At 66.3% G+C, this 22569-nt stretch overlaps 8 protein-coding genes across 8 annotated transcripts; 6 read left to right on the top strand and 2 right to left on the bottom strand.

The window, feature by feature from the left end:
* Positions 1–92: 92 nt before the first annotated feature.
* EMIHUDRAFT_361574 (hypothetical protein) lies at positions 93–1514 on the bottom strand. Its single transcript, XM_005791127.1, has 5 exons — positions 1110–1514; positions 965–1037; positions 768–891; positions 630–687; positions 93–562 (listed from the first exon to the last, which is right to left on the bottom strand). The coding sequence occupies exons 3-5, from the start codon at positions 835–837 to the stop codon at positions 151–153; spliced, it is 540 nt and encodes a 179-aa protein (XP_005791184.1). The 5' UTR covers positions 838–891; positions 965–1037; positions 1110–1514; the 3' UTR covers positions 93–150.
* Positions 1515–4424: 2910 nt separating this feature from the next.
* On the top strand, positions 4425–5814 carry EMIHUDRAFT_224152 (hypothetical protein; the record flags this gene model as incomplete). Its single annotated transcript, XM_005791126.1, has 2 exons — positions 4425–4537; positions 4614–5814. The coding sequence occupies 2 exons, from the start codon at positions 4425–4427 to the stop codon at positions 5812–5814; spliced, it is 1314 nt and encodes a 437-aa protein (XP_005791183.1).
* A 1092-nt stretch (positions 5815–6906) lies between these two features.
* On the top strand, positions 6907–7801 carry EMIHUDRAFT_440011 (hypothetical protein; the record flags this gene model as incomplete). Its single annotated transcript, XM_005791125.1, has 1 exon — positions 6907–7801. A coding segment is annotated over one exon (462 nt), but the record flags the coding sequence as incomplete, so codon positions are not given.
* A 992-nt stretch (positions 7802–8793) lies between these two features.
* EMIHUDRAFT_466770 (hypothetical protein) lies at positions 8794–10989 on the top strand (the record flags this gene model as incomplete). The annotated part of the gene is made up of 3 exons (XM_005791124.1): positions 8794–8918; positions 9037–9424; positions 9496–10989. The coding sequence occupies 3 exons, from the start codon at positions 8794–8796 to the stop codon at positions 10786–10788; spliced, it is 1806 nt and encodes a 601-aa protein (XP_005791181.1). The 3' UTR covers positions 10789–10989.
* Positions 10990–11595: 606 nt separating this feature from the next.
* EMIHUDRAFT_70141 (hypothetical protein) lies at positions 11596–13700 on the top strand (the record flags this gene model as incomplete). The annotated part of the gene is made up of 4 exons (XM_005791123.1): positions 11596–11997; positions 12154–12290; positions 12784–12991; positions 13167–13700. The coding sequence occupies 4 exons, from the start codon at positions 11596–11598 to the stop codon at positions 13698–13700; spliced, it is 1281 nt and encodes a 426-aa protein (XP_005791180.1).
* Positions 13701–15448: 1748 nt separating this feature from the next.
* EMIHUDRAFT_70127 (hypothetical protein) lies at positions 15449–16319 on the bottom strand (the record flags this gene model as incomplete). The annotated part of the gene is made up of 3 exons (XM_005791122.1): positions 15449–15487; positions 15677–16030; positions 16134–16319. Coding segments are annotated over 3 exons (579 nt in total), but the record flags the coding sequence as incomplete, so codon positions are not given.
* Positions 16320–17212: 893 nt separating this feature from the next.
* EMIHUDRAFT_440007 (hypothetical protein) lies at positions 17213–18783 on the top strand. The gene is made up of 4 exons (XM_005791121.1): positions 17213–17233; positions 17403–17589; positions 17676–17762; positions 18255–18783. Exons 1-4 carry the CDS (start codon positions 17231–17233, stop codon positions 18770–18772), a joined length of 795 nt encoding a protein of 264 aa, XP_005791178.1. The 5' UTR covers positions 17213–17230; the 3' UTR covers positions 18773–18783.
* A 160-nt stretch (positions 18784–18943) lies between these two features.
* On the top strand, positions 18944–19582 carry EMIHUDRAFT_109179 (hypothetical protein; the record flags this gene model as incomplete). Its single annotated transcript, XM_005791120.1, has 1 exon — positions 18944–19582. One exon carries the CDS (start codon positions 18944–18946, stop codon positions 19580–19582), a length of 639 nt encoding a protein of 212 aa, XP_005791177.1.
* Positions 19583–22569: the final 2987 nt, after the last annotated feature.

Genomic DNA, 22569 nt, shown 5'->3' with positions numbered 1-22569 from the left:
GCGGACTATCACAAATCGTATAACAAACCGCGTTCTTGCTCGTAGAGCCCGTCCCCGAGCATCCGGCCCTGGCTGCGCTTCTTAGCTCCCCGGCCCTGGATGTGAGGTTACCAATCGCACTCCAAGTGCCCTATGTTTTCACTCGACGCATTACTCTGCTTTGCGCGCACGGTCTACAGCGATCTTCCGCGGCCTAGACGCCCGCGTAGTGCCAGCGTCTTGCGGGCCCTTCCGGCTCGAGCGGCGTGGAGCTGATCTGAGCGACGCCCATCCCACGCAAGCGCAAGCGACCACGCCCGCCCCAATCGCCAGCAAAACCCGCGCCGCCAACGAGGCACCCCAACCGCCACCACCAGCCCGCTCGAGGATCGACGCCACCTCGGCGTGGCCCCGCGCGAGAGCAATCTCCCGCGGGGTGGCTCCGCCCGGACCTTGGCTCGCGGACGCGCCCGCCGCCAGCAGTACCCTCACCACGTCTGCGCTGCCCGCCAGCGCGGCGTGGTGGAGCGGCGTCGCGCCAGCGCCGTCAGTCGCGCCGACGGCGGCGCCCGCCTGCAGGCAAGTTCCGAGAGAGTTCCGAGAAGGTTCCGAGAAGGTTCTGACGGCATGCCGCGGCCGCCTCGAGGCAAGCCAGAGCCGCGCCGGCGTGGCCCCCGGCGGCGGCATGGTGGAGGGCCGACGCTCCGCCTGGTGATGAATCACCCGAGGTCGCTCGACGTCGCCCCACAGATCACCCGAGATGACGCGGCGGGTCAGCGAAAGAACGCCTCGGTCGCCGGCGTCCACCCAAGAGCCGGAGGACAGGAGGAGCTGCGCGACCCGCCGCCGGCCGTGCATCGACGCAAAATGCAGCGGGGTGGCGCCGCGGTCGGTCAGCGCGGCGAGCGGCGCCTATGGGACGTATCCACAACAGGTCGGGGACGTGTCCCGGACAGGCGCTCGGCTCGGCACGCCTCGAGGTGGCCGTGCATGGCGGCGAGGTGCAGCGGGGTGATGCCGCGAAGCGTGGCCGCGCCCGCCTCCGCGCCGGCGACGAGCAGCAGCCGGACGGCCGCCGCCTGGGACATGTCTAAGCACGTGTCGTGGACGTGTCCCAGAAGTGCGCCGAGCAGCATCTAGACCGCGGCCGCCTCTCCCTTCCACGCCGCAACGTGCAACGGCGTCGCGCCAGACGCGTCGGCGGCCTCCACCTCCGCGCCCGCCGCGAGGCACGCACGCGCCGCACCGAGCATGCCCCGGCCTGCCGCGAGGTGCAGAGGCGTGATGCCGGTGGCGTCGGCCGCACCGGCCTCCGCCCCCGCGGCGAGCAGAGCGGCGGCCGCCGCCGTCGCGCCAAAGCCGACCGCGTCGTGCAAGGGCGAGCCTCCCTCCGCCGCCTCGTAGTCAAAGACGTGGGAGAGGCCGCTCGCGCCTAGGAGGTTCCGAGAAGCGTCAGACCTGTCCCGGATCCTGCTGACCAAGCTCCTCTTGTAGCTCGATCGGTCACACCGCCATCGCCGTCGGGGAGAGAGGGGACGACACTGGCGACGGCTTCTGCACCTCGATCCTGTACCGTGTTTGTTATGACCCCCCCCGATGAACACACCAGTGAGGGAGGGCGAGACGATCGAGGGGTCCCGTACCACGCGGAATCGGCCCTATCCAGTGCTCAAGTGCTCAAGAGACCTCGGGGCCATTGCCGAAATCACTTTTCATTCCCGCGTTCTCCCCCATTGAAGGAACCCAAATTTAAAACTTCGAAGTGCAATTTCACCCGGCGTTGCACCGCATGGCGGCCCTCCTTGCGCTGAGCTGGGCCCTTGTCCCCGACGAGACCCCCGCAATCGGCGAGGACATCGACGTCGCCGCGCCACTTCCTGACTCACGCTTCAAGGGCACTGACGCGCCGCCCGTGGAGGTCAGCAGCGAGGGCACCGACGCGCCGCCCTTCGAGCTCAGCTTCGAGGGCACAGATTCTGGGGGGCGCCGCCAACTGAGTCACTACGCCGCCAGGATCGACGCCGGAGAGTGCATCCGCCTCGCGCACAATGAGTCGCTCTATTCCGAAAGAATCCTGAGCTTCATCGGGTTCTGGGTCCCGGAGGGTCTCAGGCACGGGAGCCTCCCGCGGGCGCAGGGCAACCCCGCTGTGTATAACTTCATGGCGTCCAGAACCTACGAAGAATGGGCTCAGGATCCTCGCCCCCCACAAGCTTTCTCGAAAAGTGGAATGCCCGGGGGGGGGGGCGGGAGGGGATGCGCGGCCATGAGGGCAAGATCGACAGAGGAAAGGCTTACTGTGACGAGGTGGGTAAGAAGGAAGAACAGGTCCCCGCCCTTGCGATCTCTGTGCAGGGTTCTTTGTGGGTGTGGTCGGCGACTAGCCGGGGTCGTCCTCCCGATGGGGGACTAGCACTAGCCGTCTTCCACATGGTCCCTCGGGTCCCTGCTGCTCCTAATCTCTTCGTACATCCTCCTGCTGATCTCCGCAAAGTCCTGCTCCCTCCCTCGTCTCGCCCTGCGCGTCTGCTCCGCCTCACCGTCTTCTGCCCTGCGTCGTTTGGCGACGGGTCCTCCATACCTCATGTATCGTAGTTTTTGTTAGTATCGAGGTCTCGTGAGTTTTGGTCCTGATAAATTCGCGGCGTTCGCGGCGAGCCGAGCCAGGCCACGGCGCTCGGCCTGTTGAGAGAAGACCTTCCCGGACGGCAGTGACAATTTACCCGACATCAATCGTCGACGGCAAGCTCGAGAACTGCGCCTCCAAAGTCGCCCAGATTCGCCTCTCGCGGCGCGCTGAGTTAGTATCGCCGGTGCGCCAGCTGGCTCTGCTCCACAGCAGGGCATGCCTGACTGGCTCCTGCTAGCCGTGCGTCCTGGTGGCATCCATTGCCAGCTCAGGTAGCCTCAGGAGGTCGCCTCGCGCACGACTCGGCGCCGCACAGCACCGCTCCGCGTTACTACCGAGTTAGTATCGTCGACCCACAGAGGCTGCTTCTCTGTAGGTGGAGCCGACAAACGCCGGCCGGGTCGGCCCCGCCGCCCCCATCGCCGCCGCCGGGGCGGCGGCGGCCTCGGCGGACCATCCGGCGCGCCGCGCGCCCGTCGGGGAGGTGTTCACCACCCCTGGCTCCTCACCCCGCCACGCCTTCGTGCGGACGCCGTGGCACCCACCTCAGGCGCCGCTCGGACTCGGTCGACGGCCACCCAAGTGCTTGGCTCGTGCCCAGCCGACCGGCAGGCGATGCCCACTCACTGCTAGGCTAATCTCGGGCCTTCAAGCGGCGGTGTGGTGCCGTGAAGGGCACCGGGACCAAAACTACGATAGTTAGTATCGTGCGGGGGCAGTGCATTAATTCTGTCAAAAATCCAAATCTGCTCCGTGGAACTTATTGGGCTAGGATCATACGTCCGGGAGGCCCCCCTTGCGTGCCGTAACGATCGACAGTGCTGGTACCACTCTCTTCACGTTCACAGGTCGTATCAGGACCATAACTCCGATACATGAGGTAGTCGGTCGAGGTCGCCGCCCTCCTCGTGCCTCTTCCCAACGTTTCCTCGGCGGCCGATGCCGTCTGCTCCGGCTCCCCAGTCCCCGGGTCTGCCCTGCTCTCTTCTGCGCTAGTTTCTGCTTCGTCACCACCGGCGTCTCTCCTCTTCCTTCTCCCCTTCTTGTATGCTTTGCACATCGCGTCGATTCCTTTTCGTGTGAGCACCAGCCTGAAGCCCGCCCAGCAGCTGAACCGCTCCCTAAGTCGAAGGAGCGGCATCATCAGTCTCACCCACTTCGCTCGCTGCCCACCGTCTCCGCTCCCTCCCGCTTGAGCCGCCGTCGCGGCCCTCGTTCGTCCCACTGGCTGTTGGCCCGTCCCTGCGTTGCCTGCGTTATCCCTCCTCCTCCGCGACTCCCTCAAGGCTAGAGCTGTCAAACGTTAACTTTGGGCCTAACAGTTGCACTATTGTTGGCTGAAAATCCTCAACGTTGTTCAAGTGTTCTCCCCAGCCCAAGCTGTTACTGTTTGTTACTGTTGTTACTGTTGTTCAGTGGTCAGCAAGCAGAAAATGCCAAAAAACCCGGGTAAAACCCGAAAATACCTGGATTTTTCCGGGTATTTTCGGGTATTACCCGCACTGGACGCTGGAGATCGTCGTGGGTCACTGCCAGGCCTTCCTTATTGTTGTTCAGCTGGCTGGCCTACCGTTAGCTACTGTTGTTGGGGAGCCCCACTGTTGTTCTGTTGTTACTGTTAACACTAGCAACACTGTTCAGCTCTTCGCCAGCGCTCGCCTTTCTTTCGCCTGACAATCGCATTACTTCAACATAAATAGATACGATGGTGAAGAACCGCCGTGTTGCGTGACTCTGTGCGATATCGGGCCCGGGGTTGTGCGTTTACGTAGGTAGGTAGGTAGAAAGTTTACGTGAAGAACCGGACAGCCTGCCCATGCGGCACAAGGAGCCGAACCCTCTCTCGCTCGATGACGGTTTATCTGCTTCAAGCATGCTGCTGGCTCGCGGCCATAGCTGCCGTGGCGCCTTTTCGAGTGCGTCCGACATGTGCTGGCTGCGACCGTCCGATCCACATGAGCTGTACTGCCTCGTCATGGGACAGTTTGGCGTCTCGCCTGCCCAGCCTCGCCGCCGAACAGCCGACACTGCTCGACCCGGTGCTGGCTCCGTGTCCCGCGAGTCCATCTGGGCTGACGCTGTTCCGCGAGCGGCATGGATGGTGTCCGTATTCGGAGAAGGTGTGGCTCGCGCTGGAGCTGAAGGGCCTCGCCTACAAGACCGTTCTCATCGACAACATGGGCGGCGGGCGGCCGGACTGGTACCGCGGGCAGACGCCGCAGATCCAGTGGGCCGACGGTCGGACGCAGGGCGAGTCGATGGACATCGTCAAGGCGCTCGACGCCGAATACCCGGCCAGCCGCCCGCTGTACCCGCCAGAAGGCGCCTCGATGTCGAGCGTCGCACAGATGATCAGCGCCTTCCGCCAATCCTTCCCGTCCAACGCGCGGCCCTCCTCCCGTGCCGCTTACCTCTTCAGCTATAGCGGCCCACTCTCGCGATCGGACTTTGAGAAGGCGCTCGATGCGACCGAGAAGCTCTTGGCGCAGCACGACGAGGGGCCCTTCTTCGTCGGCCGCGAGCTCTCGGCGGCCGACGTCTCGTGGGCGCCGTTCCTCGAGCGTTACGCGGCGCAGCTGCCGTGCTTGCACGATGGGCTGCTGCCCCGCGACGCCAGCCGATGGCCGCGGCTCGCGGAGTGGTACGCTGCGATGGATGAGGTCCCCGAGTACGCCTGCCGCGTGAAGGGCGACGGCGAGTCGTGGGGCCGTGTGCTGACGATGCAGGGCTACGGCAACGCCGGCAACGCGCCGCAAACCACCGGCTACCGCCAGAGCACCGGCGCGGGCGCCGTCGATTTGTGGGAGGCGTACGCGGGCCACCGGCCGCACGTGGCGCCGTCGCCGGCCGAGGAGGCCGCGGCGCGCATCGTGAGCAACCGGGCGGCCATCGCGGCGGACGCGCTCGCGCGAAAGATGGGCGCAGGGGGGCACGGCGCGTCCAAGGCTCCGTACACGGCAGACCAGGTGGACGAGGGCCTCCGGACAGTGGTCGGGTGCCTCCTCGGCGACGAGGAGGGCAAGGCCGGAGGCGGCGGCCTCGCCGCCTCGCTCGCCTCGCACCTCGTCGGCCGCATGTGCGTGCCTCGCGACATGGGCACGCCGGCGGGCTTCGAGCTGCGGCGCCTCGCGCGCGAGCTGGGGGCGGAGGAGGAGCAAGGCGACGCGGCCAGCTCGGGCCTGCGGAAGTCCCCAAAGTGCGACTAGCGACCCTAGCGAGCGGGGGCGGGGGGGCTCTGGATTTTTTCTTACCAGAGAAGGATGTTTTGGCGCCTCCTTTGATAAGTTATCTCATATTCTGAGGGCCAGTAGCAGTACACGCTACATCACGTCACCGCCGTCTGCCCCTCGCCCTCCCGTTCAATCTGGCCCGAAGCGCTGTGTCCGGCGCCCACGTCCTGCCCGACGAAGGCGGCCTTACGCGCCTGCGCGTTCAGCGCGACAACCTCCGCCGCGAAGAGCCTGTACACGTCCACGTGCGTCTGCGGACGAGGTGGCGACGCATCGGGCGACTTCTCTTTCTTTTTTGCTGTGTCGAGCTGGTCGAGGTGGTCAAGTTGTGCGCGCAGGACGGCACGCGGTATGTGGCTCAGGTCAGGCATCACAAAGGAGCCCTCGCCGGGCCGTTGGGCCGGCTTGGACTCCCGCCTTGCGGAGCAGGTTGGGTCAAAGAGCGGGCCAGAGAGGGTCTCAAAGGATTGGAATAAATCGTTGAGGTTGTCACCAAAGCCGCGGCGAACCTGGCCGCGCAGCCGATAGGAGTACACGCCCTCGAGTGCGGCGCAGATAGCCGCCGCCAGGCTCAGCACAATGGCGAGGACCCGGATGCAGGCATCGATGAAGGCTGAGTCAAAGGAGCCAAGGACGCCGATGAGCACGGGCACGATGGCCGACCCGGTCACTTGCGTAGCATAAAGTAGGTCACCCCACACCTTCCACTTGTCTCCCATGGTCTTGAAAAAGTGCGACTTGTTCAGGCAGTACGCCACCATGTCCTGCTGTGCGTCGTTGAGTTCGGCCATGCGCTTGATACGTACTGCATAGTGCGGGTCGCGCTTCTCGAGGATTTGGAGCTCAGTCACGTTGGTGGCTTCGTCCACAAGATGCGAGAAGCCAACGGACGCTGCCTCCGCCATGGCGAGTCCAAGGAGGCGGCGGCGGCGAGAGGCTAGAGAGTAAAAAGAGCCACCGATATGCTGGGTTGGAGGACCCGTAGCCTGCGAACGCGCGCAGCAGCCACCGGTCTAAAAATCAAAGAGATATATTTCCCATTTCGTGCACAAAGAGCACAAAGGTGGCACCCTCGGCCAGCTGAAGCTCTCGACTCGTCCACCTTGCTCTGGACGATGCCGACCTCAAACCACCAGCGCCAGCAACGACGTGCCACGGCTCGCCACGCATCTGTTGCGACCGACGACGTGCCCGACGCCGTCCCGCGGCCGCCAGGAAGAGGCCCGCGCAACCACTTCTGGGACCCGCGGCCGCCGGGCGTGTGGCGGCACAACGAGTCGAACGAACCGAACCAGCGCAGAGCGGCGCGTCTCACGAGCGCCCGCGGCCGCCACGCCGCCGCCGTCCGCGGCCGACGGTGGTCGCGAATCAACGCGGCGCGGTGCACCGCTGCGCCTGTCCTTCCGCGCCGCTGGACGTCGGTTGAGAAGACCGCTTCCCTCTGGGGACCCGACTCCGCGAAGATCGCGTGCGCGTCGTGAGTGGCGGCGCGCGCGCGATCTCTGTTCCCGGGCACGCCGGTCGCAGTGACATGGGCTCCCAGGCTCAAAAGCGCTCAACAGCGAGCTGCTCCTCCTCCTGCCGCCGCTCCGCTCACCGAGACAACTCGGTGCCGCCGTTCTCGCCGCCGCCGCCGCCGCCGCCGCCTCGCGCCTTGCCTCCGTCACCGCCGCCCTCCATCTCGCAGCGGCGCGTCCCTCTGATGGCGCGGGCTCCTCGCTCGTTGGCGCCTCGCCGCCGCCCCCCCTCTCGCCGCCGCTCCGCTCGTGGCCGCCCCATCCCCTGTCAATCCCGCCGCCTCCCCTGTCAATCCCCCCCACCGCCGCCACCGCCTCGCGCGTTTAGCGGGCCTTTAAGCTTAGGAATCCTAAATAGAGGACAGCCTATAAAGTGTGAGTCACACACACACACACACACAGCCTATAAAGAAAAGAAACGCAATGTCGAAGGTGCCACCTTATCAACCGCAAAAATAGGCCCGCGCGTGCTGCGCGGGCCCGGCGAGCGACTAGCGAGCCAGCCTGCTAGTAGAGCAAAAAACACTGAAAATACCCGCGGCGGAGGAACGTCCTCTGGCTCGTCATCGATGTCGCCACAAGCGGTCAGCAGGTCGTCGAGCGAACCCTCGTCTTCCATGCTGCAGGCGACCGCTGCCGGCGCGGCAAGCAGCGGCAGTTGCCCGCCAAAAGAAAGCCAATTCTTGACTTGGGCCTGCGGGCGGCCTTCTCTCGAGGTCTCGAGATACACAAAGCGGCCAACAGCGGCAGCGGAACCACACCAACGTCAAGCCACTCTGCCGCGAAGAGGAGACGAAAGAAACCCGCGGTGATCTCCAGTGACCTAGCACACAAGATATAACTGCTCTATTTATTATTAGCACACAAGAGTCCCCAGAAACCCCGAGGAGTCACACAGTCCACCTGTGTGATGCACGCCCTGCGAACGGGGCGGGGTGCGCACTGTGCCTCTGTGTTCGTCGTCGAAAAAAAAACTTGGGCGCCTAGGAGTGGTAGGAGATGAGACACGCTCGACATCCTGAAAGGAGAAGCGATCAGGTCCTCGTCGGCCGATGGCGCAGCAGCAGCCGCCTTCGCCTCGGCCGCCTCATGCGGCAGTGCGGCCGATCTCGCCGGCGCTTGGCGTCGGATGTTGCTCCACACCGGCTCGTGCCTCCAACCTGGTCGGGGCGATACTTGCGGGCGTTCTCAGTATCGTGCTTGCACCAGCAATCTTCGCCTTGGTCGTGTCTCCAATCGTACTGCTTGGTCTCGCCTGCTCTAGCCACGCCCGCACCTGGCTTCGCGTCGACTGGTCACCCTGCGTCAAGCTCCTGGCCGTGCTCGTTGACATTGCGTTAGCAGTGATCGCTGTCGGCACACACTTGCTCGAGCACATAGTCCTGCAGCCGGTGGCTCTACTCGCTTATTCGCTTCTCAGAGCCCCCGTAGCGCTACCATGGAACCCACAGCCCGATGCAGAGGCTCCCGCCTGCGCTCACTCGCGCGGGGGGCTGGGTGCCTCAGCCGCGTCGTCGGCTGCTCGCGCTCGCGCGCGTCGGCCCATCCGCCCCACCTACTCGGGTAGGAGGCCGGAGTCAAGCGAAGGCGACCGTTACCGCGGCCACGCTTCGGTGTGGGAGGCGCTCGAGGGAGACGGGCAGAAAGTGCTTCCGGGCGACGTACGGCTGCTCAGCCTTAGATGGTTGGTGGAGCACGCCGACAAGGGCGAGGCGCTACCGCGGCGGCAGTCTGTTCCCGAGGAGGCCTTCCTCGATGTCGCTCGGCTCAAGGAGATTGAGGGTGGGGCGAAGCGCAGGCTAAACATCTTTGGACTGATCACCGCTTTCACTGAATTGGGCCTGGGGGGCGGCATCTCGTCCATCTTGTCAACCCTCACGAGCGTCGTCCGCCGCAAGCGCAACCCAGACGGACTACTCCCGATCATCTCGATCTCGTACTGCTGGCTCGAGGCGGCGCATCCAGATCGGGAGGGCCACCAGCTGCAGCTGCTCTGCCGCAAGCTGCAGAGCCTCCACGGCGGGCGAGGCCTGCTCGCCGCCTGCCGCGATTACGGCTTCACCGACATGGTGAGCTGCCTCCTGCCCCTGCCCACAGCCACTCCTTCTTCTCGCCGCTACTCCCTTCCTGGCTCGCGCAGGGTGTCTTCATCGACTGGGCCTCCGGGCACCAGAAGGATCCGGCGCTGTGGAGAGCATGGATGGCGGATAGAGCACTGTACGCGAGGGGCGAGGACGAAATCCGAGAGGCGGGCGGCGACGGGGGCGAGCGGATGGTGTCCGAGCGGCGCGCGTATGAGGAGAGCCGGTCCAGGGAGGAAAAGGCGGCCTTTGATCGCATGCTCAACAGCACGATGGACCTCTGGTACGCGCACTCTGCCATCACGGTCGTGCTCCTCACGCAGCTACCCGACGAGCTGCCGGCCGGCTTTGACGCGACGCGGAGCTACCACACGCGCGGGTGGACTACGTTTGAGCGCTGCTCCGCCGAGCTCGCCAAGTGCTTTTCTCTGCACTCCGCGACGTGGAAGCTCGTGATTGACGTGGCGGACGAGGGGGGCGGTGCGCAGCGGCGGCTTCCCACGACGCCGGAGCGCATGGCGACGCTGCTCTCCCGTTGCCACTTCACCGACGGAGCAGACGTGTCTCGAGTAATCTCTTTGTACGAGAGGACGGCAAACGCCGTGCTTGGGACCATCGAGGAGATCGAGTACATGGGTCTCCCGCTTGTGCGAGGGGACAAGTGGTGCTCGCCGGCGAGACTGGCGGAGGCGCTCAACTACTGCGCGCGCCTCCGGAGCTTAATGGTGGTCGGCACGCGCCTTGATGATGACGGCGTCGCAGAGCTGGCGGCAGGTCTCAAGCCAGGGGCCCTCCCAGCGCTCGAGATTTTGAACTTCGCAGGAAACTACTTTGGTGCGCGCGGTATCGCCTCCCTCTGCGACGTCTTCGGCCGCGGCGTGGCGCCGAGGCTGAAGGGACTCCTCTTTCCGCTGATGCCCATCGGCGACGATGGAGCTGCGGCTGTCGCTGCTGCGCTCACGACCGGTGACTTGCCACGAAAACTCGCCTTATGCCTTAACCTGTGCGACGTCGGCGACGAGGGCGCAAGGGCCATTGCAGACGCGCTCCCTCATGCCGGCCAGGGCTGTCAAGTAAACCTGGCGCTCAACCGATTTGGCATCGCGAGCCAGCTGGCGCTCCTCGAGGCGCTCGAGGCGAAACGGCACGCAGCGCTGCTGCGTAGCGGCAGATTCCGGTCCAAATCTAGTTACACGATCGCACAAGGACGGTTCTGCGAGCGCGGCTCGTTCATAGCGCACTACTTCGCGGTGATGCAGCTCTACTGCTTCCCCTGGGACGTTCGCTACGTACGCGCTCTGGCGCGAGGGTGGCGCCGCACCGTAGAGAGCGGCCGAGTCCATCTCGCCTAATTGTCCTCAAGTGATCAGACGTTTTCCACACGGGAGGCCGGTTAGTGCAGCGGCTGCACGGCTGCGCGCGCGGCGCGGCCGGCGATCCTGGCCGCTGCCTTTGCGGCCCCTGCCATATAGCCGCCGCTGACAGTTCCGCACAACCCTTGCGTGCGAATCCTCCGGATCCACCGCATCGGCGCCAGGAATATTAAAATTCTCAAAAACAAAGTCTGTGTCTCTTCTCATAACAAGGCTGTGAACAAAGAAAATCGCTGCGATCTTCCAATGGCCTCCCACCGCATCGGCGCCCGCGTCGTCAGGGGCACTTGGAGCACTTGGAGTGCAGTCAGTAACCTCTCCAGGGCCGGGGAGCTGAGAAGCGCACCCAGCGCGCGCTGCGTTATTTTGCTGGCAGAGCTGGCTACGCGCCACGCTCCACAACGCCCCACAGCGCTTGCTTGCGTGATGCCGGACGAGCCCAACGCAAAGAAGCTGATCCGCAAGGCCTTGAAACGCGGGCCGAAGGATCTCGACGCGCTGCGCACCCTCGTGGTTGGCCAGCTCGTCGACGCGGGCAAGAGCGAGAAGAAGGCCACCAAGGTGTTCGAGGCGAAGCTTGCGCTCCCGCTCTTTGCGACGGCGGCGGACGGCACGGTTTCGCTCGCCGGGGCGGCGCCCGCTCCGGCGCAGGCGTCCGCCGCGGCCAAGCGGAAGGGTGACAAGGCCGCGCCCGAGCCGTCGGCCAAGAAGGCCAAGAAGGCGGCGGCGGCAGGCGGCAAGGCGGCGGCCGGCAGCAGCAGTGGCGGCGCGGGAGCCGTGCGCATGATGGACGCGGCGGCGGCGGCGGCGTACTGCGAGCAGAACAGCGTCGCCCTCACCGGCCGCGGCGCCGACGCCTTTCGCCCGCTCGCCGGCTTTGCCGACTCGGGCTTTGGGGCGGACGCGCTCGCGGCGGTCGCAAAGTTCGAGCGGCCGACGCCTATTCAGGCGGTGTGCTGGCCCGTGATCGCCGCAGGCCGCGACGTGGTCGGCGTCGCCGAGACGGGGTCCGGAAAGACGCTCGCCTTCTTCCTCCCTGCGGTCAGCCTGCTGCAGGCGGCGGCGGGCAAGGCTGGCGGCGGCGGCGCGCCCTCCGTGCGGATGCTGTGTCTTGAACCGACGCGCGAGCTCGCCATGCAGACGGAGGAGGTGTGCGCCGCCGCGGGCAAGGCGTGCGGCATCGCCTCGGTGCGCCGCGGCCCACCGGAGAGGCGGCGGACCGCGCAGACCCCCGGCAGACCCCTCGCCCGCCCCACTCCTCGGCAGCCGCTCCCTTCCTCCCTCCGCCGCCGGCCTGGGGCGTGTGGGCGCCGCTGCCGACGCCGCTCACGCCGCCCGTCGCAGGTGTGCATCTACGGCGGCGTGCCAAAGGGCCCGCAGACCGGCGCGCTCAAGCGGGGTGCGCAGGTGGTGATCGCCACGCCCGGCCGGCTGCTCGACCTGTACCAGAACGACGGAGCGGTCGACCTGTCTCGGCTCGAGTACCTCGTGCTGGACGAGGCGAGGCCGAGAGATGGGGAGAGATGGGGAGAGATGGGGAGATATGGGGAACACCTCGTCCTGGAGGCGAGGCCGAGACGAGACCCGGCCGAGAGAGGCCGAGAGAGGCCGAGAGAGGCCGAGAGAGGCCGAGAGAGGCTGGCCCCCTCCCTCTCAAGCACCGCCCTCGCGCCCTCAAGCACCGCCTGCCGCCCCCCCCGTGCGGTTTGCGGTGACTAGGGCGCGCACAGCACCGCCCGCCAATAACTGCCGCCGCGCGGGCTCACCGCCCCCCCGCCGTCGGTTTTAAATGGCGGCGAGATCACACCAGACGCCCCGCCGCCCCGCCGCCCGCTGCCGCTGCCCGCTGCTCGCCTCCCCACCCCCCTTACCCCACCCCACCCCACCCCGTCGCCCCCCTGTCCCCTCCGGGCGGACCGAATGCTCGACGTGTTCACAGCAGGAGGTGTGAAGAGACGCTGTTCACAGCAGGAGGTGTGAGCAGGCGGACCGGATGCTCGACATGGGCTTCGAGAAGGACGTCCGCACCATCATCGGCGCCACGCCAGCCTCCCGCCGCACCGTCATGTTCACCGCCACCTGGCCAGAGGCGGTGAGCACACAAAGCTGCAAAGCCCCCCCAAACCCCCCCGCCTGCAGCGGCAGCACCGCGCACACACGGCCGAGGATGAGTCTGCAAATCGTTCGTGATTCCTACCGAGAGAGACGAATGTGGAGCACATGCAGAGCTGCGGATCTGAGGCCCCTCCCCCTCCCTTCCTCCCCCCCCCTCTCTCCCTCTCTCACATGCTCTCCCTCTCTCCTGCCGCAAGCCAAACCGCGCCTAACCGCGCCTCCGCCTCTCCCCCGCCCTCCAGCCCCCCTGCCTAAAAATAACCTACCTCGCGCGCACACCAGCCTGCCTCACTTCGCCCCGCCGCTCCACGCCACCGCAGTCGATGCTCCGCTCCGCCGGCCTCCAGTGCGTCTGCATCCAGGGCGACATGTCCCAGGCGGCGCGCACCGCCTCGCTCGAGCAGTTCAAGAGTGGCAAGGTGCCGCTGCTCGTCGCGACCGACGTGGCGGCGCGCGGGCTTGACATCCCTCTGGTGGAGGTGGTCATCAACTACACCTTCCCACTCACCATCGAGGACTACGTCCACCGCATCGGCCGCACCGGCCGCGGCGGACGCACCGGCCACGCGCACACCTTCTTCACCTCCTTTGACAAGGCGCACGCCGGCGCGCTGCAAAACATATTGCGCGAGGCGTCACAGCCGGTGCCCGACGCCCTCACCAAGTTCGGCTCGACGGTAAAGAAGAAGGAGCACAAGCTATACGGCGCCTTTGGGCCAAAGGAGGGCCAGCCGATGAAGGCGGCCACGAAGATTGTCTTTGGCGACGACGATTGAGGCGCGCGCCACGCAAACCGCACCCGGTCCCGATGTCGAGGCTGTCTGTGGCGCGCGGTTGATGCGGCAGTTTTTTATAATTGATTTGTGATGAGTTACGGTCCGAGACGTGTGTGTGAAATCGAAAAATGTCTCCCCGCGGTGTGACGGGGCGGTCTCCTCCCTCTCACGCCTCAGTGAATTGCGCGCGTGTGAGACGCCGAGCCGCCCGGCACACCCCCTCATGCCTTACACCCTGCAGCCGTCACGTAAACTATGTGCTGGCTACTAACACCGGCGTCGAAGGAGCCGCTGGGAAGGCCGGAACTTCACAATCCGCAGTGTTTACCGGGACGCTTGGGAAGTGTGGTGGTGAGAAGTCTCTGCGTATCGGAGAAGTTGGCGCGTCAGGAAACAGCATCGTCATTTCGGCAGTAGACGTCGGTACAGTCGTCGTCGGAACCGAAGGTAGGTCTGAGAAGCTGGGCTCTAGCACGGGCTTGCCAGACGGCTGCTTGCTGTCGGTCTGATTATAGTTCGATACTTCGTCCTCTTTGGCGCGAGACCGCAGCAGCCCATGCAGTGGAGGTGCCCAAAACGCAGCAGCGCCCGGGTGCGCACAGAACCGGGTGCCCACTCGTGTCTACTTGTCTCTCGCCGCGCGCCGTTTTGCTCCTTTGAGAAAAGCGTATTTTCGTCCGGCAAACTGGGTGCGCTTCTTAGCTCCCCGGTCCTGGATGTGAGGTTACTAACTGCACTCCAAGTGCTCCAAGTTGAGTGTACCGCAGTCTTTTTTCTTTCCCCGGTGTTCGGTCGGGGTGGTCATACAGACACACCGCTCAGCTCACACGCCGCGCACGAACGAGGCGTACGGCAGCAGCGACTGGTGGCCGTCCGACCAGCGGACCGACACGGCATAGTTGCCCGTCGGCACAAAATCGAGGGGCTCAACGTCGGCGGGCAGCGCGTCGGGCCGGTTGGCCGGCGAGCGGCAGAGACGGCGCAGCTCGAGCGGCGTGATTGACTGCTGCGTGCCGTCGGCGAGCGCGATGACGATCCGCCGCTCGACAGGCAAGTAGAGGATCTCTGGCCTACGCGCTGAATACACCAACATCAGGGCGGGAAGGCGGTATTGTGCAGCGTACTCAGAGCACCGCGTGAATACAACGGAGAGGAAGACAGTGAATACAGCGGAGTACGGCCGAGTACAGCGGAATACGTGTCCTCTCGGGCGCTGGTTGGGAGACATGAATACGTGTTCCGCTTCTAGGATCTCTGGCCGCGGCGCCGCGTCGAGCCGCTCGAGCTCGCCCTCCAGCGCGGCGGCGAGCTGGCGGTACACGCCCGCCGCCTCGCCCTCGGGCTGGGAGACGAAGGAGGGCACGCCCGCGTCCGCGGCGCGCGCGAGCTCGGGCAGCAGCGGCAGCGAGAAGGACGCGTTGATGCCCCACATGTCGCGCAGCCGCTGCACATGCGACGCGCCTGCAGACGGTCGTCTCAGCGTCGCGGCGCCGCCCGCGCCACTCCTCGCTCGCAAACGCGGCAGCGGCGCGCGACTGACAGGCTGCTCTTCGCTGGATCTCGACTCGCTCTCGGCTGGATCTCGGCTGGATCTCGGCTGGATCTCGGCTGGATCTCGGCTGGATCTCGCCAAAGACGGGCTGCTCTTCGCGAAGCAGCTCGCGCAGCTCCCGCATGGCGGCTGGCGGCAGGCTGTGCGCTGCGCCGATCGCCTCGAGCCGCTCGCTCGCCGCGTCGAGGCGCAAGCCCGCCATGTTCTCCATCACAGCCACTGTGGGGATGCCGACCTGTGCGCGGGAGCTACGGTGGGGAGGCCGACGTGTGTGCGGGAGCGTGTGCGGAGGGGCGAGGCCCTCTGACGCCCTCTGAGGCCCTCTGACGCCTCTCCTCTTGGCTCCGCTCGTGAGGAGAGGGAGCAGTCTTGGGCGTGTGGAGAGGGAGAGGGGAAGGAGAGGGCCGCGGCGCCGCTGCCACACCTTGTCAAACATCTCCACCCCCTTGACCACGTCCACAAACGAGAGCCGCTGCGGCGTCGTCACCAGCACCGCCGCGCTCACCTCAAAGTCCTGGCTGAGCGTCAGCTGCACATCGCCGGTGCCGGGCGGCATGTCGACGATCAGATAGTCGAGCTCGCCCCAAGCCGTGCGCCCAATCAGCTGCTGCACGATCGGAGTCACCTTTGCGCCGCGCAGCGGCAGCGCCCCCGGGTTGATGAAGCCCATCGACATGAGCTTCAGCCCGTGTGCCTCGAGCGGCACCAGCAGCTCCCCGTCGACCTGCAGCAGGCGATCCAAGAGACAACTCGTCACCTCGCCCCACCTCCCGCCCACCTCCCGCCCACCTCCCGCCCACCTCCCGCCCACCTCCCGGCCCTCCCGCCCACCTCTCGGCTAGCTCTACTTCTCGCGCCTGCAGCTCCCCCTCCGCCCGTACCATGGTCGGCAGGCTGGGCCCGTGCACGTCGACGTCGACGAGGCCGACCCTCCGCCCCGCGGCGGCGAGGGCGCAGGCGAGGTTGACCGCCGTCGTCGACTTGCCCACCCCGCCCTTGCAGCTCGCCACAGCCACGATCTTGCCCACCGACCCCACGCCCGCCTCGGCGCCAGACTCGCTCCGCATCTCGCGAATGGCGTCCGCCGCGTCGTCCGCCGCGTCGGCACGATCGCCGAGCTGCGGCGGCGGCGGCGGTGGCGGCGGGGGAGGCGGCGGCGGCGGCGCGATGTCAAAGCGGAGCTCCACCTCCGCCGCCCACGGCAGTCCCTCCCGCAGCAGCTGCGTGCACACCTCTCGGAGGCGCCCCTCGGCGCCCGCCTCCGCCGCCTCTCGCGGCAGCTCGACCTGGACGGTGACGGAGGCGCTGTCGTCGCCGATGCGCACCGCGCGCACCAGCCCGAGCGAGACGATGTCGGGCGGACTGTCGGTGGCGCCGGCCGCCGCGGTGCCCGGCGGAGCGAGCTGCGGGTCTGCAGCCTCGCTCAGCAGCTCGAGCACCTCGGACTGCTTGAGGAGCGCAGCCGAGGAGACCTGGGCCACCAGCGCGGAGCGAGGGCGCGACGCCGCGGCGCGTGCGACGGCGCTGGCCGGGCTCGGGGCGGGCGCGAGCCGCACGGCCACGGCAGCCGCAGCGAGGACAAGCCACGAGGGGCTCATGTGTGTGTCTGCTCACACCCGTGCACCGATCTTTGCCTTGTCGCCTGGGCGTGGTGGTGTGGCCGGGTGAGGAAGGCCTCCACTCCCCCCTCCCATCTTTCTCGGCCCACTGGAGAGTACACGCAGTGCGCTTGTGTACGTGCGCGTGGGCACGCCAAGAGGCTCAGCCGAGCCGTGTCGTGGGAGAAGGGTGTGATCACGGCTGACGTGCGGCGCTGGACCTCTCCGCGGTCTCCGTGCGTGGGCGGGGCAGCGGCACACCCACAGTCGTGTGCAGCCGTGGGCGTCGATGAGTACAGCTACAATTTCTTTCTCCCGGTCGGAGGGACCTCCACCTCGTTTGCAAAAGAAAGAAAAACGCGGACGCATCGCCCATCACCATGGTGCCCCGGGCCCCGCCCCCGCCGCCGCGCCCGCCCCCCAACAGCCATAACGCCGCCGACCGCGCCCGCCCCCCTGCGCGCCCCGGGCGCGTCACATCGGCCGACCCGACAGCGCCGCCCGCTCTGCGCCGCGGCGCCGCCGCCACAGCATCGCACCGACGCGGCGCAGGTGCAGCGCGTCTACCTGGGGAACCTTGACCCGAGCATCTCCAAGGAGGAGATCACGGACGAGGTGGGTCGCTTCGGCAAGCTCGTCGACGTCTGGGTCGCGCGCAACCCGCCCGGCTTTGCGTTCATCACCTTTGAGGACGACCGCGATGCGCAAGACATGATGAACGACCTCTCGGGCGGGAACGGTGCGGCTCCGCGACCCCAGCGCGCAGCGCGGCCCCCACCCCCCGCGCGCCGCTTCCCGACCCCATCTGTGCGCCTGCGCACGCAGGCCGGCTCGGCCGCGTCAAGATTGAGATGGCGCGCAACCAGGGCGGGCGGCAGGCGGGGCCCTCGGGGGGGCGGGAGGGCGGCTACGGCGGCGGCGGCGGCTACGGTGGCGGCTACGGTGGCGGCGGCGGTCGGCGCTCGCCCTCCCCGCGGCGCGATCGGCGCTCTCCGTCGCGCTCTCGCTCTCGCGACCGGCGGCGCGACCGGGACCGCCGCTCGTCGCGTTATGACGACGACTCGGACTCGGGCTCGCGCCGGCGGTCCAAGAAGAAGTCGAGCAAGCGGCGCGACTACTCGGACGAGTCCGAGTCGCGGGAGCGCAAGAGCAAGAAGGACCGCTCCGACTCGCGCGACCGCAAGAGCTCGAAGAAGGACAAAAAGTCGTCGCGCAAGGAGGAGGAGGACGACCGGCGCGGCGACTCGGACTCGGACTCGTACTACGAGAAGAAGAAGGACAAGAAGAAGGACAAGAAGAGGGACAAGGACAAGGGCTCGGACGACGACCGCGACTGAGCGCGCCGCAGGGGGGGGGCGCGGATGGGCGCCGCCCCCCTCCCTCCCTCCTCCGCTGGCGCCGCCGCCGTCGGGAGCGCCGCCGCATCCTTTGGCGCCTCGGGCAGCGACGGTCGGCCGCCGCTGTCGCGCCTCGCTCGAACCTGCGTCGCACTCGCTCGCACCTTCGCGCGCTCTCGCCCCCCCCCGCGCCGAAGGTCTCTCGCTTCTCCCCACTCCCCGCATGCTGCCTCTCCCCCTCCCGGCACCCCCGTGCGCTGCTCCCCCCCCCCTAGGGGCCGGCGATCTCCGATCTCGGCCCAGCCTCGGCGGACTCTCGTCGGCCCTTCCGGGGCACTGCGCACCGCTCTCGCCTCGTCTCTCCGCGCGCCGCGCTCCTGCCGTCGCGCCGCCGCGTGCCTCGCCGCCCCCGCCGTCGAGGCGTCCGTCGCTCGTCTAGTCCGCGTCTCTCGTCTCGTGAGCTCTCGTCTCCGCGCCACCGCGACGGCTCTCGCGCACGGCGCAGCGGCCAGCGCTGCGCCGCTGAGAGGGCGGCGCCCCGTTAGACGCGTTACTGTATTCGCGTGGGCCCTGGCCTGTGAGTGAGTAAAGGATGCACTGCACTCCGGCATGCCCCGCGGGAATTCTTTTCGGGCCTAAAAGAAAGAAAGAAAACAGACAACCCAAGGGATCTTTTCGGGCCTGTCTGCTGTGAGGCCGCCTTTAAATTCTTTCGGGCTCCTCCAGGCTCGGGCGCGGGCAGGCCCAAACTGTGTGATGGGTCTCTTCACCCTCCTCCTGCCGCTCCTCTTTATCCTCACGCAGAGCCCGCTTGCGTTCGCCCCCTCGGGCGGCGCCATCTCGCCGCTGCAGGTGATCGCCACCACGCTGCGCGAGAACCAGGACCAGCCGCTCGGCGACAGCGCCAAGACGGCGCTGCGGGCGGTGCTCTTCCCAGGCAACCTGCTCCGCGCGGCGCTCTCCTCCGCTCCGGTGGTGGCCGACGGGCCGCCGCTCGACACGGCCGACCTCTGGGAGCGCTCGCTCGAGCTGGCGACGGCTCGCACCTCCGCGTACAAGTCGTTTGATCACCAGGAGCTGCTCGCGGCGGGCTCGTGGTGCGTCGTGTTTGGTTGCGTGCTCTCGCTCGTGCTGCGGCGGCCGCACGTGCTCCTCCTCTTCGGGATCGCCATGCTCGGCGCATTCTTCGCACTCAACGGCACAGATGCCGCCCACCACTCCCCGCCGGGGCTCATGCTCACGGCTCCTTCGGCGGCGATAGGTCTGATGCCGACAGTCCAGTTCGCCCTCTGCCTCGCGCTGCCAGTCACCGACCTCTCGCGCGCTCTGACGCAGCCGCAGCCGGCCGTGGCCGCAGCCGGGCCGGCGGCGGCGGCCCGTCCCAAGCGGGACTAACCACTAAGGCGCGGGGCGGGCAGGGGGCGCAGCCGCTTGGCATTTCCACTGGTATAGCCCCCCAGAACAATCAAACACTCTACGGCCAAAACAATCAAACGGTGGTAAGGTTTACCACGACTTCTGAGGCAAAATCTGACAAAAATCGGATAAATCTCGGCCCACACACGAAATACCCGCGGTGGACTTTATACGCAATACGGTTAAATTTATAGGGATAGGCCTAGAGGGAGCGGACCGTGAGTTGAGGAAATCGAGGGACGCGACCCACCTCGCCACAGACGGTCCCGTGCCTCGCCACTATGACGGCCACACGACCGCAGCTCGTGTGCGTGTGGCCGTCCTTGTCCGGAGTGAATATCACTACGCGCTCGTCGGTGACGGTGTCCCCCGATTTCGCCGCGCTCGGCGAACCTCGACAGCGCTTTCGGTGGCATGCAGCTCTTTGCGACAGAAGCCTGGAGAGCAGCTCCTCTGCTGCTCACACACTCTGCACAGTTGACACAGCCTACTGTGCGGCTGCCACAGCTGTCACAGCGATGGGCTCGCCCTCACTGGCCCTCAGTCACTTGTGCTGCGGCTTGTGTGAGCGACACTGCTTGGCGACTGCCGGCACACTGTGAGACCGTGGGTGTGAGGTGAAAGCACGCTACCGGCGCTTGGTCACATCGGCCCCGAGGTCAGATCCTTCTACTCTGTTGATGACAACACTTGTCTACTCGCTGGAGCCGAGCAGGAGGGCCCGGCGCACAACCCCTGGTCAACTCAGGGTCCACACCCCGTAGTCTGGCCGATTTTTTTGCGGTATCTTGATGTATCTCTCATATCTGACCGTATCCCGCCATATCCCGCCATATCCCGCCATATCCCGCCATATCCCGCCGTATCCTGCCCGCCTCACGCCGAGCAGCCCCCGGCCTCTCTCCGCGCTCCGGCCGCAGAGCGCGACGGATCCCTGGTCCCTGCTAGCTCAAGCGGAAATTTTCTGTATATCGTGAATCATGGGAATCGACAAGCGCTCGACAAGCGGCCGTCGAAGCGCGAATGCGTCCGATTTGCGGTTTCACGCTTGACGGACGTTGTCGTGAACACATCTTGGGGGCTCCGTATCTCATCATACATATCCGCGTGTATCTCCCGGTATCCCGCCATATCCCGCCATATCCCGCCATATCCCGCCATATCCCGCCGCGGATACCGCGAAAAAAATCGGCCAGCCTAGGCATAGGGATATAGGGTCGTGCCCCCACAGGACCCAAAAGAAAAAAGCTTGCCGCCTCAAAAAGGGACCTGATGTTGGAGTGTTCCAATAGGAGCGAGGCCTCTTCCGTTGGGGGACCAAGTGAATAGGAAACGAGAATTGCCAGTTTGTCACGCGCGCGCGAGCGTGACACTGCAGTCTGCAGCTCGACGCGCTGCAGATTTCGATGGAGGCAGAGGCGAGGCGCGCTGATGCCGCAGTGAGGCGGAGAGGTCAAGGCGCTGCACAACAAGATGGAGGGGATTATGCACACGCGTGAGGGGTTGATAGTCGCACTCGCAGAGGCGCAGCTCGGCAAGCACGAATATAGTGATTGTTAAGAAATACATACGGAGCTTTACAGTCGCACGGTCGTCGACCCTCCCACCGTGTGGCCTGGGCCGCCCGCGGACCCCAGAGAGCTGCGCGGCGGCGCGTGCAGACGAGCGTTGCGCGAGCGTTGGAGAGGCCAGCCTCCGGCTTCTCAGCGTGTCGCGAGTGCTGTGTCTCTATCTGCCTGGTAGCTGGGTGCCTGGGTGCGGTGGGGGAGACTCTGGTGGTTACTTGTTACACATTTACGGAATTACGGATTTACGGATCGACCCCCCTCCCTCCCCGCCCCGCGGCCCGGCCGTGAGACGCCGATCTACGAATCAAGTTGGTGCCGGCTTGGCGCCGAGCGGCCGCGGCTCAGACCTTGTGCAGGCCTCCCCTCGGTGCAAGCACCGGTCCGGACCGACAGCGCTCGATGTGGAGCAAGCAAGACCCCCCCCCCCCCCCCCTCGGCGCGCGCCCGAGCTTTGAACGGCCGCCAGGAGCACCAAGAGGACTCCTCATGGCTGCTTGCAAGTGTGGGCTTCGACCGGCCTCGGCGGGGGGGGGCGGGTTGTCCCGGTTGCGGACGCGTTGTGCACCCCCCTGGGCCCGTGACAGCACCCCAAAACTCCTCCCTCGGCGGCATACAGCACTGCCAGCCAGCCTCTTCCTCCTCCTCAAGGGCTGTACTATGGCCATATTGCGCCGCCTCCTACTGGCAGCCGGGCGGGCGCGCGCCGCGCGCGCCTCGGCGCGCGCACGGCTCGCAAAGTTCGAACGAGTACTGCCGCCTGGCCGCCTCAAGGCTGCCGGGCGGCAGTACTCGCCTCGCAAGGCGCGCACCGGCTGCTCTGGCTGCTGCGCCGGCGGCCGCTGCGCTGGCCGCTGCTGCGCTGGGTGGCGAGGGGTGGCAGCGCCCCGCGCCTTGCGATCGCTTGCCGCTTGGCACCGGTGATAGCGGTGTGCGCGACACCGTGTTGATTTCCCGGTACGTTCGTACGTTCGTACGTCAGTAGAGAGAAGAGAGATTGATTTTCGAGGATCGATACCCTACCCAACCCTTGTCCCAAATCCAGCCCTCGCCGTTGCGCGTGCATGTGAGTCTTTCGCTAAGCGCGGGTTAGCGCGGGTTAGTGCTCACTAACCCGGCACGGGTTAGCACGGGTCAGAATGGGTTACCATAACCCGGCACTAACCCGGCACTAACCCGGCACTAACCCGGCACTAACCCGGCACTAACCCATGCGGCTGGGGGGCATACGTCAGCATGGGTTATGGTAACCCGAGACTAACCCGGCGCTAACCCGGGTTAGTCTCTCCCTCGGACGGCTTGGCTGCACCTTGCCCCTTGGTGCTCTCCGCGGCAACGCCGTTATCGGTAAGTTGAGCGTGTATGGAGTGAGTCTATCGCGTATCGGTAAGCGCGGGTTAG

The sequence above is a fragment of the Emiliania huxleyi genome, assembly GCF_000372725.1.
Source record: "Emiliania huxleyi CCMP1516 unplaced genomic scaffold EMIHUscaffold_115, whole genome shotgun sequence".
Classification (NCBI taxonomy): domain Eukaryota; phylum Haptophyta; order Isochrysidales; family Noelaerhabdaceae; genus Emiliania; species Emiliania huxleyi.
This window is presented reverse-complemented; position numbering and strand designations above follow the sequence as displayed.

Excerpts from the sequence above, each read along its gene's own strand:
- EMIHUDRAFT_440007 (XM_005791121.1), top strand. Across the intron at positions 17,590-17,675 it reads CGACCTCTCGGGCGGGAACG|GCCGGCTCGGCCGCGTCAAG; the intron begins GTGCGGCTCCGC and ends CTGCGCACGCAG. Across the intron at positions 17,763-18,254 it reads GGGGCGGGAGGGCGGCTACG|CCGTCGGGAGCGCCGCCGCA; the intron begins GCGGCGGCGGCG and ends CTGGCGCCGCCG.
- EMIHUDRAFT_361574 (XM_005791127.1), bottom strand. The coding sequence starts at position 837 with ATGCACGGCCGGCGGCGGGTCGCGCAGCTCCTCCTGTCCTCCGGCTCT. Across the intron at positions 688-767 it reads GGTGGACGCCGGCGACCGAG|GCGGAGCGTCGGCCCTCCAC; the intron begins GCGTTCTTTCGC and ends ATTCATCACCAG. Across the intron at positions 563-629 it reads CACGCCGGCGCGGCTCTGGC|TTGCCTGCAGGCGGGCGCCG; the intron begins TTGCCTCGAGGC and ends CTCTCTCGGAAC.